Genomic DNA, 12,806 nt, shown 5'->3' with positions numbered 1-12,806 from the left:
GAAGAAACTCGTGGAATCCCGGATCATTTACGCGTGCAGCAGATCCCTAAAAATTTTTCCAATAAATATCGAAACATCAACTGCGACAATATGTACTACACTGACGGATCACTTCTTGATGGGTCCACTGGCTTCGGTATCTTCAATAACAATTTAACCGTCTCCCATAAGCTCGATAATCCTGCTTCTGTTTACGTCGCAGAATTAGCTGCAATTCAGTACACCCTAGGGATTATCGAAAAAATGCCCACGGACCATTATTTCATCTTTACGGACAGTCTCAGTTCCATTGAGGCTCTCCGATCGATGAAAGATGTTAAGCACTCTCCGTATTTCCTGGGGAAAATACGGGAACATCTGAGTGCTTTATCCGAAAAATCTACTCAGATTACCTTAGCGTGGGTCCCTTCTCACTGCTCGATACCGGGTAATGAGAAAGCGGACTCTTTGGCTAAGGTGGGCGCAACAAACGGTGATATTTATGAAAGACCAATTGCCTTTAATGAATTTTTCGCACTTGTACGTCAGAATACGATCATCAGTTGGCAAAATGCTTGGACCAGAGGGGAATTGGGAAGGTGGTTACATTCCATAATCCCCAAAGTATCGACGAACCCGTGGTTCAAGGGGTTGGATGTAGGTCGGGATTTCATTTGCGTGATGTCCCGGCTTATGTCCAATCACTATAGATTTGACGCGCTCCTCCGTCGTGTTGGGCTCGGGGAAAGTGGTATCTGTGCCTGTGGTGAAGGTTATCACGACATAGAGCATGTGGTTTGGTCATGCCCTGTACACCGTGACGCCAGGTCTAAATTAATAGCTTCCCTGCAGGCCGAGGGTAGACAGCCGGCTGTTCCTGTTCGTGATGTCTTGGCGAGCCGTGACCTATCCTACATGTCCCTTATATACGTTTTCCTGAAATCCATCCACGCCCCAGTCTAGTCCCGTTCCCCTCCGTCTACACCCAACAAAACGACAAGAACACGTTTGAACCTTAAGCACAAAACCAGCAACCAGACCCCGCACAACAGAACCAGGACCCAAGGACTACGAGCCTCTGTCCCAACTCACGACATCGTGGCTCAGCAGAACGAATCCATACATGCCATTCGACGATTATCAGACGACCATTGAACAACAAAACACTGATTGGAAATCCCATGCTAGTTTTAAGTTAGACTTAATTTCAGCTCGTAGTCGGCAGCGAGGATAAAAAATTTGCTTTAGTTTTTAAGTCATCAGATATAATTGGCGCCGTTAAACATTAAATTGTATTTGTGCCGTGTCAAATAAATGTTATGTGAAGAAAAAAAAAAAACTCTTTAATAATTTTTATCTAATATAGGAATGTTTATATGAAGACTTATACATCTAGAATAAATTTTAAGACATTTAGTCTTACTGCATTCGCTAATATTACTTACTCTTACATGTTACATTATTATTGTGCTCGCACAACTCATATCACTACTATAAGTTATTTTTTACTTTAACTTAAAAACAAAACTTAAAAATCTAGTACATTTATGATAGTTATCTTATTGAAATCACTGTAATATCATTTTAACATGGCAGTTATGCATTATAAGTTATTTACATTTATTTTTACGTTTTACTTGGGTGTTACTTTAGAGATCTAGCAAACTTTTCTCCCGTTGTGGTTAATTTTCCTGCACCAAAAATGACAGCTTTGAAGAATAAGTAGAATTGTTTGTCAGTAGCAGCGCAATCCACTGAAAAAACATCAAAAGATTTGTAGAATTGATCCACCTGCAGAGTCCGTGGGATCACACGAAAAAGGAAAACTGTGATGAAAAACCAATAAAGCACGCGGTTTGCTGAGCGAATAAAAGAAACGTGTATTTCATATAGCAAGGGTAACGAAAGAATGAAGAAAGAACAAATCAGTGTAACGTATGTTCGAAGGTAACGATCATCTTGTATAAACAAGGTGTGTATCTTAAGGTAGTCATTTTTGTCCAACACTCCTCCTGAATGACTACCGACAGTTAGTCAGATAGTCCCACTGAATCCACAAATTTCTTCAGCAATGCTGGTCCCAAAGGCTTCGTAAGTGCATCCGCAATCATGTCACCTGTAGGACAAAAGATAAGTTTCACTTCTTGCCGTTCGCAAAGCTCACGAATGTAGAAACTTTTTGTATCGATGTGTTTAACACGACCGCTGATCCGTTCCGCTTTAGCAAAGCTAAGACATCCTTGGTTGTCTTCATTGATGATCGTTGCACCACTCTGCGGTTCGTTTAAATCCCGTAACAAACGTCGTAGCCAGACTGCCTCCTGACAGGCTACCGTGAGTGCATTGTACTCTGCCTCTAAAGAAGACAAAGCAACGCTATCTTGGCCTTTGCTCATCCATAAGAGTGGCCCACCACCGAAAAAGAACACTACTCCCGTTGTAGAACGTCGAGTCTGCCTATCTCCAGCCCAATCCGAGTCTGAATAACCAACCAAATTCCAACCATCTCTAGGACCAAACGTCAACTTGTAGTCTTTTGTCGAATTCAGATATCGTAAAATCCTTTTTGCTGCGGACCAATCACTCGTATTCGGCTCACTCACCTTTCTACCAAGCAAGCCCACACTAACGGATAGATCAGGCCTTGCATTCACAGCCAGGTATAATAGTGCTCCAATTAAACTTCTATATAGAGTCGTATCAGTAAACATTTCGCTATTGTCGTTCGCTGTGGTGTAACCAGGATCCATCGGCGTCCGTGCAGAATGAGCATTCTGCATCCTAAATTTTCTGATGAGGTTTTCAATATAGGCTGTTAAACGTAACGTGTAATAATCGCCAACTTTCTTAATTTCGAAACCGAGAAAATGCCTTACAAAACCAAGTGACGTAATGTCAAATCTTTTTCTTAATTCAATGAAAATTTTATCGATTTCTGATTCATCGACGCATCCCATCAACAAATCATCAACATACACAAGCAAATAGATTGTAACGCCAGCATTCTGACGTACGTAGAGGCACGAATCGGAATCAACTGCGTGTAGTGCCTTATTCCAACAACGTGCAGATTGTTTGAGCCCGTATATACTTCTTTGTAACTTGCATACGATACCTTGTTCTGCTACTTCAAACCCAGGTGGCTGCCTCATATACAGCTCCTCTTCGATCGTACCATTTAAATACGCCATTTTTACATCATATTGCTCCAGACTGGAGCGAATACTTCCGAGTAATCGATCCCAAATGCTTGTGCGTAGCCCTGAGCTACAATACGCGCCTTATGCTTGACCACTGTTCCTGTTTCATCTCTTTTTAGCTTGAATACCCATTTTGATCCAATAATTCTTTTTCCTATAGGTAAAACAACAAGGCTCCACGTTTTGTTAATCTCATGTGCCTTCATTTCCTCACGCATTGCTTCCTTCCATTCGGGAACAGCCATGGCTTCTTCGAAGTCGTAGGGTTCTTCATCACTCTATACTTGTCCGACAATGAAATCATCGTATCTACTTGGTAATACTCCACGTCCATGCCGGTCCTCTCTCCTCATTGATTGTTCTGCTTCGTAATCGTCATAACCAAGAAAATCACTCGTGTCACTCGCATCTTCATACACCGAATCCTCACGAGTATCAAGCTCTACCGCTTCCTGATGACCATTATCTATAAATATTTCATTTTAATTTCCGTTTTCAGTATCCGATTTAGCTTTCTGTTCAGTCTCTGGTTCCATCATCTTCTCCTCTTGTTGCTCTGATCCATTGCCTAATTCCAAAAAATGTGCATCTCGACTAATAACAATCTTATCAGTTTCACAATCCACGAAACGATACGCTTTATGATTATCAGCGTATCCCAAAAAGACCAACTTTTGTGCTTTTGGCTGGAACTTCTTCCTTTTTACGTCTGGAATGTGCACATAAGCGTGACATCCGAAAATACGAAGTTTCGAAAGATCCGGCTTTGATCCGGTCCACAACTCAAACGGAGTACGGTCTACTGCTTTCGATGGCATTCGGTTTTGGATATAGGCAGCTGTAAGAACTGCTTCTCCCCAAAAGCGTTTATCCATGTCTGCATCCAATAGCATACAATTTGCCATTTCTTGTAGCGTTCGATTTTTCCTTTCAGCTGTACCGTTGGACTGAGGTGAGTACGGAGTTGTATACTGTGCTCTGATCCCCTCAGCTTTATAAAATTCCTTCAGTCTTTCGCAGGTATATTCTCCACCACCATCTGATCGCACAACTTTAACTTTGCGACCAAACAAATTTTCCGCCCAACGTACGTACTCTATTATTTTGTCAGCAGCTTCACTCTTAGCCTTTAGAAAAAATACTACACAAAACCGGCTATAATCGTCGATAACGACCATAAAATACTTATTGCCACTTGGTGTCAGGTTTTCCATAGGACCGCTGAGATCGGTGTGTATGAGATCTAGAGGCTGCTTTGACTGACGCTTTATTATTTGAGGAAAAGGATTTCGTGTTAATTTTCCTTTGAGGCAACATTCGCACACGATCCGCTCTCCACAATCTGTCAACGATATACCATTCGCCAATCCCTTAGACTGTATATCGCTTATAACATCCACGCTCCGGTGTCCCATTCTACGATGCCAAGTGTGTTGACATAGCCCATGGTGCTTCGAAGTAGCTACCATGCAACGCTCTGCTATTTTCAGTTTGTATTGATTTCCAGCCGTCTCACCGACCGCAACAACAACACCATCAGTTGATTTAATTTCACAGTGATTCGCTCTGAAGATAACATTGAAACCTTTTACTGCTAATTTCCGGACTGATATGAGACCTCCTTCCAACGTAGGCACGTACAAGACATTCTCCAGTGTAATAGCTACACGATTTCCCAAATCGTTCAAACCGAAGACAATGCCACTACCACATCCAGCAGATTTAGTTTTGCTTCCATCAGCCAACGTAACCTCGATTATGACATCTCTCTTGAATACGTTGAAGAAACTGCGGTCATTCGTCATATGACAAGTGCAGCCACTGTCAATGGTCCAAGCATCAGGAATTACATTTCCTGCCAGAAAACATACCGCGCCACACACTGAACTGCTCTTTCCTGCTCGATTCTGTGACACTGGCTGTGCCTTTACGTGCTTCGCTTGTTGCTCTGTAGCATGTTTCTTCGACCTCTCCGAGTTTTCTTCTTTCTTCGATGCGAGAAACTTCCGACAATTTCTTTTGAAATGCCCCGACTGGTGGCAGTAAAAACACTTATTACTTTCAGTTTTCTGAAACACGTTCGTTTTCGTAGCAGCTCCCCCAGTTCAACACCAGCATTATCGAGTCTTTCGAATAAGTGACCCACCTGCTCGATATGTTTTTCTACATCGCCGTTTTCATCCAAATTCAAACCACACAGTTGCTGAAGGAGTGACGCCTGGTTCCCGATCGTTGCTTTCTCGTGGTGAGATTGCAAATTTTGCCACATCTCCCGTGCAGTTATAGCCTTTTTCACAAAACGTAACTGACTATCCTCCACGAAAAGTGCAATGGTCGTGCGAGCTTTTCGGTCATTTTTATTCCACAGCTCCAACGCCGCACCGTCAATTTCCTCTGGTTTGATCTTTTTAACAACTTCCCAAATGTCATCTCGTTCAAGCATCGTTTGCATTCGGTACTTCCAAGATACATAATTGCTGTTGTTGAGTTTGGCAAACGTAATTTTCACGCTTTCCGCCATCTTATTATCTGCTCCTTTTCTCCGCACACAGTCCTCGGAAAATAATGAATATTCCGGTACACAGCTTTTCACGTTTATTCACCAGATTTAACTTAATCGATACTGGGACCGATAACCTGTAGAATTAATCCACCTGCAGAGTCCGTGGGATCACACGAAAAAGGAAAACTGTGATGAAAAACCAATAAAGCACGCGGTTTGCTGAGCGAATAAAAGAAACGTGTATTTCATATAGCAAGGGTAACGAAAGAATGAAGAAAGAACAAATCAATGTAACGTATGTTCGAAGGTAACGATCATCTTGTATAAACAAGGTGTGTATCTTAAGGTAGTCATTTTTGTCCAACAAGATTGGCATAGTTTTTCAAAACCGAGAGTAATACTATCAACAGGCATAATATTGTTTTTCCAAGTCAAGAAACATTCCCCATCTCCTTGCAGCATGCTACCTTTTACAACTAATAATGGTATACAGTTGTTTGTGGAAATCGGATCGTCTTCCTGCGCAGATAAAACATTTTTACTGATTGCTCTATTATCAAATGTATTGTTATACCAACTTAGCCCAACCCAAGAAATAATTCCGTGCAGAGGATTCCTATTAGCATTTTTGTCCTCGCGAATTCGTTTTGAGCCTCGAGAAGGGTTTTGACGTTGGACTAACGTCTATATCGAAGTTAGGCACCTGAATTTGAAAATCTAGTAATTCAACCGGGGAAAACCAGGGAAAAGTGGTCAGGTTTTGAGCGCTTATATATCAGTCATTTCTTTTCAGAATTTCGAGGCTTTGGCATCAACCGATCAGAAATTCTTTTACGGTTGAATTTATGTAACAAAAATAACCTATTGTTCGAGATACACTATTGAAAAATTGATAAATCACATCGATTGTCTAAATCATACCGAGCAACCAATCACCACCTCTCTTCACAAGCACAGTCGACACTAACGGATACAACCGATCTGACTTTGTAAACAGTCTCACAGCTTTCAACCAATAACGAGCTCGCTTTCGGTAGCTGCAACAGGTGTTTCAACACCGTTTTAAAATGCTTCTTTTATCATTACCACTGAACAGATTCTAAACACCAATGGCTTGATTGATAGGGGAAATATTGCGCAAGATTGTCATATAATAATTCAAATATGTTTTCGATACTAAACTAGTTGAAAGTTGTGTTAAAAGTCGTGCACATTCAACCAATCACAAGCTCGCTTCTTGTTTGCTCGCGGATGGATTTTTGCTTTGGGCTATATAATAGCCTGTGTCGTCTCATAGCAGTCATCAGTTAACAAGTGAAAGGCCACCAGGCCGGTCTTGTATAATCAGCAGCGGTGGCTGATTCCAGCGGCCAAACTGAGCTGCAGCAGAACCAGAGCGGTGGTATCAGGCAGCAGCGGCGGAGGTAGTGGGAAGCTGCATTTCTTCATTCAGTTCGGTGCTCCTTCGATCTGAGTTGGACCCCACCAGCGGTAATCCAATTCAGATATCGTTGGTGAAAACAGCCAGAAACTGCACGAGCCAGCACCGCCACTAGGAAAGCTACCGCCATTTAGTGTGTGTGCAGTGTGCACATATAGCGTATGTGCTTCTGTATTGCTATGACATTTGCGATGATAGGGATGGCGCTGTTGCGTGTGTATGGCTAGCTATAGCGTGTGTAAGACACTAGCATGTGTAGCATATTATGGCTATTGCGTGTATATCTTCAGCGTGTGTACGGATAGTTAGAGCTTGTGTGTGGATAGCTGCTGCGTGTGTAATGATTAGTTATAGCGTATGTATGGACAGTAATAGCACATGGTTGGATAGCTTATGCGTGTCTATAGATAGTTGTATCGGATGTATGGAAAGGAATAGCGTGTGTATGGATAGCTATAGCTACAGCGTGTGTATGAATAGTTTTAACGCGTGTTTAGATAGTTATAGCATGTGTGTGAATAACTATAGCGGGTGTTTATCGAAGATTATTATTGTCATTGAAAATATTTAAACGTCTTAACGAACACAGTTGTGAATTTGATTTTACAGCAGCGATTTTAACTTCTTCAGCCAGTTTTTATTCATCGAGGAAAAATTACTACCTATGAATGATCAACACTTATTTACTAGAAATTTGATTTAGATCAAAACGGGTTCTTTTGAGTATCATAAGTTATTGGTAAAAAGAGTTACAAGTTTTCTCAATGAGCATTCATTAAATTTTCGTTTTTGTTTCTCGGTACGCGGTTTTGATTTTGTTTCTCGCACACAGAGAAAGAAACAAACTTGTCGCTATTGTGAAAAATAACAAAACAATTAGAAATGCTCTAAATCACAACTGAAGAAGTTAAGATATTTTCCTGTCACTCGCCCAAACCTTGATAACAACTACCGAAAAACGTGTGATTGAGCTCTTGCTATATTGAGTTATTGAACCAAACGTTTTTTTTTTCAAATACATGAAGTTATATGCTGGGCTGGAACTAACCTAGCATGAGTTTTATCGATTAAATGTCAAACAATTTTCAAATTTAAAATTTGCGGTTGAATCGTTCTGGGCTCCAATTTCAGATAGTTTCGTTACGTTTGCTTTTTTCTTAGATAGGAAAATTTTACCAATTCGCTCAATTAAATGATTGTCTTGGTAGTGCAGCAAACAAAGGGTTGATTCGAATATGTATGAAATGACAGCGATTAAATAAAAGATATCCATTCTTTCAGTATATATTGTTATTTATAACGTTTTAACGTCTCAGCATCCAGAAATGCACTGTAAGATAAAATTGCAGCAAATAATAGAGTTGCAATTCTCTCTATTATTTGTTTTAATGGAATATAAGAATACCGTAGTCCAACGTCATGCGGTCGTGTCTTGAATACCACCCTCCTACTTTTTTGCTCGCACAATAGCTAGACATCGAATAAAATCTGTTGAAGAACGTTGAACGAAATAAGCTTAGTATGTATTTAGAACGTTTCATGTTGCAATTACCATCGTCGAGTTCTTCGAACAGATGATTGAACCCAGCTAATATTCGGTTTTGCCAACCAGTCCATTTGTTTTGAAAATCTGTTAAACCAAACATTCTTGCAAAATCAAGTGCAATCTATAACAAAATATATCAGTTCAAACTGAAATAAATTTTACGAAAGTGTAAATTTTACCATCTGTCCATTGTATGCTGATGCCGGGGGAAAATTTTCTAAATATGATGCAAAATCGTTATTTTTACGAAAAGTATCACGGTGGTTATACGTTTCTTCCAAAATATGCACTATGCGTGCTTTGTTTGCGGTAGTGGGAGTAGTAAATTTCAATTCCTCGATCTGATATGATGAAATGAAGTTAATATTATTTCGACATATTACAAAAATAAAAAACTGACCATTGAACTCATTTCTATATCAGTCATTTCGGTATCCTCAACAGCCTCTACCTCCTTGGGTTTTGATTTCAATGATTCTCTGCGAATGACACGTTGGTCAGATTGTTTCGCTAAATACTCCATGTGATAATGGAGCTTGCCTGCATGTCGTCCTTCTCCCCTGCCATTTTCATAGAACCAGAGAGCCCATAACACAAGGTTAATTAAGTTTAAAGGTTAAAATTTTTTTTTTTTTTTCAATGTCCAGCTGTAGCGTTAATACGCTGGAATCTAAGGCTGGGACTTCGAGCGGAATCTAACAGCATTACAGAAGAGCGTAGCCATGTTGCTTACTTCGACACTGCGGCCTTACGGCTATCTGAAAGATTCCAAGTTTGGTTTCGGATTGTTTTATTGGTTACTGTTGCACTAGGCCCAAGTTATATAATGAATGTAAGGTCAAAACCTCCAGGAGCAATTCGACCTGACAAGACCAAAGTCACAGATGAACAAATTTACTCTGGACTGGAGGTCGGTATGTCGGCGGTGGGATTCGAACCCAGGCGTCGAGCGTGGTTGACGGAGACGTTACCAACCACACTAGGCCCCTGCTCGACGGTAAATATATGATTTGAATGAAAAACGTACCTGTTATCACCGGTTCATATTACCGATTTTACCTTACATACCACAGTAGTGTTGGCTATACCTTTCCAAGCCATCCAACCGTTGGTATATATGTCGGCAGTCTTCCTCGTGTTCTTGGTCGTTCCTCCTCACGTCTGCTACCTTTATTCATGCCGTCATCTGTCCTCGATCGCTCTCTTTGACATGTCCCATGCAAGACCGTTCGCGTTCCTGCCCTATGTCACGTACCTGGTTCTTTTCGTTGTTCTACTGCGGCAATTTTCATCTCGCAGCCGCAGAACGATAAAAAAAAGAGAGAGAAGGGAGTGGATTAACAACAAAACCAAACAGTACAATCAACACACATCCACATTTACGCTGTCAACATATTTTAAACCCTTTAACCACCCATAGACGCAAGAGTCATTCTAGCAGAAAAAGGGAAAAACGTACAACTGATAACGAATTTCTTTATTCCACTGGGTCAGAGCACACCCGCCCCTGGAATAAAGAAACGACCCCGCAACTCACGACGCAAGCAAGAAAGACATGCCAGACAGCTGTCGACGTTCAATGCATGGGGCATTGGTATACCGAAATTAACAAAAGTTACGATGCGCGACTAACTATTTTTGAGGTGCCAAATGCGCGATAATGGGTCGAATCAAAGAGAAAAAAGAAACGTTCCGACAGCAGTCAGATTGTAACTGGGATTGACATATGGGAATAAAGAAATTCGCGCAGTTAAAATAGCTGATATTTAGTGAAGAAAAAAAAACACACACACACATGTATATATAGAAAAATGATAATATGAGTAGTAGTAGTAGTTGTGAGAGAAATTAGAAGGGTTAGTAATGCAACTTTATATCTATGAGTGCAATGGGTGGACGTCAGTCACGAGGTTTTGTTAGTAATGTTAGGGTTAGTATAAACCTCGCTTAAGCCCTACCGACCCCGCCAGTATTTAGTTTTGTTAGGTCGTGCGAGACTAAAACCAGCGGTGTGATAAGTCAAGCGTAATCAAACATAACGAATGCTATTATGGTGATTATTGAATATTGAGTTATTACTATTATGTTATTACTATATTATTATTTATATTATTCAGCTGGGCATAAAAAATAAAATAAAAAATTATTATTTATATTATTAGTTGTCTAATCAAAAATTGCGTTAGGAAATACGCTTGACAGATCACCGTCAAGTCCTCCACCCATGGGTAGGGAAGTTTAAATGGTTAAAAATTATTGTTATTAAAAACGAACGTGAGGAACAACCGACACCGTTGATGCCAAAGCCGGATATTTAGCCACAAGAGTTTGTGCAATGAGGTTTTTATGATATGTCGTGGGGCGTCTAGAAAATTTGTAATAGTTCAAATCATACATATACAGCTTTCTAGATTGAATACTTCCACACTATAGGCGTCTTTTAGGTAATTACAGAGTATATGGGTGATCTTTTTTATGGTTGTGTCGTTCGGTTTTTCGTTCTGCTTCAGTTTTTCCAAGATGCATTTTCCTTCTTCAGTTCTTTCAAAAACCTTGTCGATGTCAATACCCTGCAAAAATAACATTTCAAAATGTGTTCATATTTTCTTCCGAGTACTCGATCAACGAAATAGAAAAAAAATTCAGGTGCGATAGTGACCAAAGCAAGAAATACTAGCAACAAAATATTTGGAGCTAACCAAAGAAGTAGCACGGCGCAATCGATTTTCAAAGCTAATCAAATTCAATTATTTTAGGTATAAAACTACGGAAAAACTGTAGATTCATAAGAATAATTTTCATATAAATTGCTCAGGCGAATTTGACTACAAAATAAAAAAGTAGAGCAACCATGATTGAACCTGATTTTTAATTATTATTTTACGCATTCCTCCTGAGTTTAAATAAAATTACTTGACATCGCTGGTCGCGACTCACGAGTCCAAGTATAAATGACAGTTCTAAAAGGTATGCTATTCACGTCGATGCATTAATATTAGTGAGCGTTATGAACGTTTTCCAATTTTGTATGAAATCATGATGAGTAGAACATGGTGTAACGGCTTGACCAAAAACTAGGCGCGGGGTGAGGAAGCGTTTTTTCACATTGGAGGGTTGGTGACGAAGCATCACTCTGCAACAGCGAATAACTTTTTCATGTTTGTTGATATATCCTAACTAACTAGGCAATTGAATACCGCAAATTCAGGTGTTTTAAGTGGGAAATTGTTTCTTAAATAAATGAATATTGGTAGCAAGGTATGTAGCATTGCCATATTTATAATTTAAATGCATCCAAATGATATATTATGAGATGCGATAATTTCATGCCCTAGTTGTTTATAAACAAACCTACTCGCTGGCATTTTTTTCTAATATTGCCGATTCTACTTTTGATATATCGTTACACCATGTCTTTATACATCATGGTATGAAATTTGAAATGATTATGCATTTTGAAGTAAACTTATAAAACATACTTTCGTGAAAAGTTATAGAAATGATGCTGAAACATGTTTTATTCGTGAGAAATATATAAACATGCTGGGGTTTAGGTAAAATACGCTGTTTTTCATCATTTTGCCGGTAACCTTTTTGCACTTTTCGTTTTTTTCTTGTACTTTAATAGCGCTTCTAACTAAAGTCACTTATGTTTCATACAGTAACAAAAGTCATGAGCTATGACAATGACTAAGATTATGCTCCAACTATTAGAAACATAGCATTTTTATATATTTTATTTCGACATATTGTCGCAATTTTTCACGCTGAATCTAAATTAATATCAATTTCTAACGTGTTTCAACTGGAGATTCATTCTCCATCCAAAAAAATCAAATATAAAACAACATAAAACGAGAAATTTCCGAAAATGTTCCGAATTCCATACAAAACACGAAATTTTTCATAACGAGATTTGTTTGTGTGCGCGGATAGACAAAAATGTAGCATACCTTGTAGAACTGTCATCTTTTGTGTCTTTTGTGTCCATGTGCAGATTTTTATTGATTTGCAGATATTTGCGGTTTTTCCATAGTTTCTGCAGAATTTTGTCAGAGTCGCCTTAAATTTACGCAGACTTTTTTAAAAGATTTTGCAGACTTTTACCTGCGCGAGTGAATTTTTTTTTCGTACCAC

The 12,806-nt window shown here is 39.5% G+C and overlaps 2 protein-coding genes across 3 annotated transcripts; both read right to left on the bottom strand.

Moving 5' to 3' along the window:
* Positions 1 to 1,977: 1,977 nt before the first annotated feature.
* On the bottom strand, positions 1,978 to 2,863 carry LOC129718223 (uncharacterized). Its single transcript, XM_055668785.1, has 2 exons — positions 2,156 to 2,863; positions 1,978 to 2,095 (listed from the first exon to the last, which is right to left on the bottom strand). Exons 1-2 carry the CDS (start codon positions 2,757 to 2,759, stop codon positions 2,010 to 2,012), a joined length of 690 nt encoding a protein of 229 aa, XP_055524760.1. The 5' UTR covers positions 2,760 to 2,863; the 3' UTR covers positions 1,978 to 2,009.
* Positions 2,864 to 8,496: 5,633 nt separating this feature from the next.
* Positions 8,497 to 11,726, bottom strand: LOC129718224 (uncharacterized). 2 transcript variants are annotated; one of them, XM_055668787.1, is made up of 5 exons: positions 11,531 to 11,726; positions 9,070 to 11,239; positions 8,849 to 9,010; positions 8,676 to 8,790; positions 8,497 to 8,611 (listed from the first exon to the last, which is right to left on the bottom strand). In XM_055668787.1, exons 2-5 carry the CDS (start codon positions 9,190 to 9,192, stop codon positions 8,571 to 8,573), a joined length of 441 nt encoding a protein of 146 aa, XP_055524762.1. In that variant the 5' UTR covers positions 9,193 to 11,239; positions 11,531 to 11,726; the 3' UTR covers positions 8,497 to 8,570. The 2 variants fall into 2 exon arrangements, with proteins under 2 accessions (XP_055524762.1, XP_055524761.1); XM_055668786.1 differs by lacking the exon at positions 11,531 to 11,726 and adding an exon at positions 11,369 to 11,515.
* Between the last annotated feature and the right edge of the window lie 1,080 nt (positions 11,727 to 12,806).

This window comes from Wyeomyia smithii, chromosome 1, assembly GCF_029784165.1.
Source record: "Wyeomyia smithii strain HCP4-BCI-WySm-NY-G18 chromosome 1, ASM2978416v1, whole genome shotgun sequence".
Taxonomy (NCBI): Eukaryota; Metazoa; Arthropoda; class Insecta; order Diptera; family Culicidae; genus Wyeomyia; species Wyeomyia smithii.
This window is presented reverse-complemented; position numbering and strand designations above follow the sequence as displayed.

Coding starts and splice junctions, on each gene's coding strand:
- LOC129718223 (XM_055668785.1), bottom strand. CDS start 2,759: ATGCAGAATGCTCATTCTGCACGGACGCCGATGGATCCTGGTTACACC. Junction 2,096..2,155: donor TAAACACATCGATACAAAAA/GTTTCTACATTC, acceptor TTTGTCCTACAG/GTGACATGATTGCGGATGCA.
- LOC129718224 (XM_055668787.1), bottom strand. CDS start 9,192: ATGGAGTATTTAGCGAAACAATCTGACCAACGTGTCATTCGCAGAGAA. Junction 9,011..9,069: donor ATATAGAAATGAGTTCAATG/GTCAGTTTTTTA, acceptor TCATCATATCAG/ATCGAGGAATTGAAATTTAC. Junction 8,791..8,848: donor CAGCATACAATGGACAGATG/GTAAAATTTACA, acceptor ATTTTGTTATAG/ATTGCACTTGATTTTGCAAG.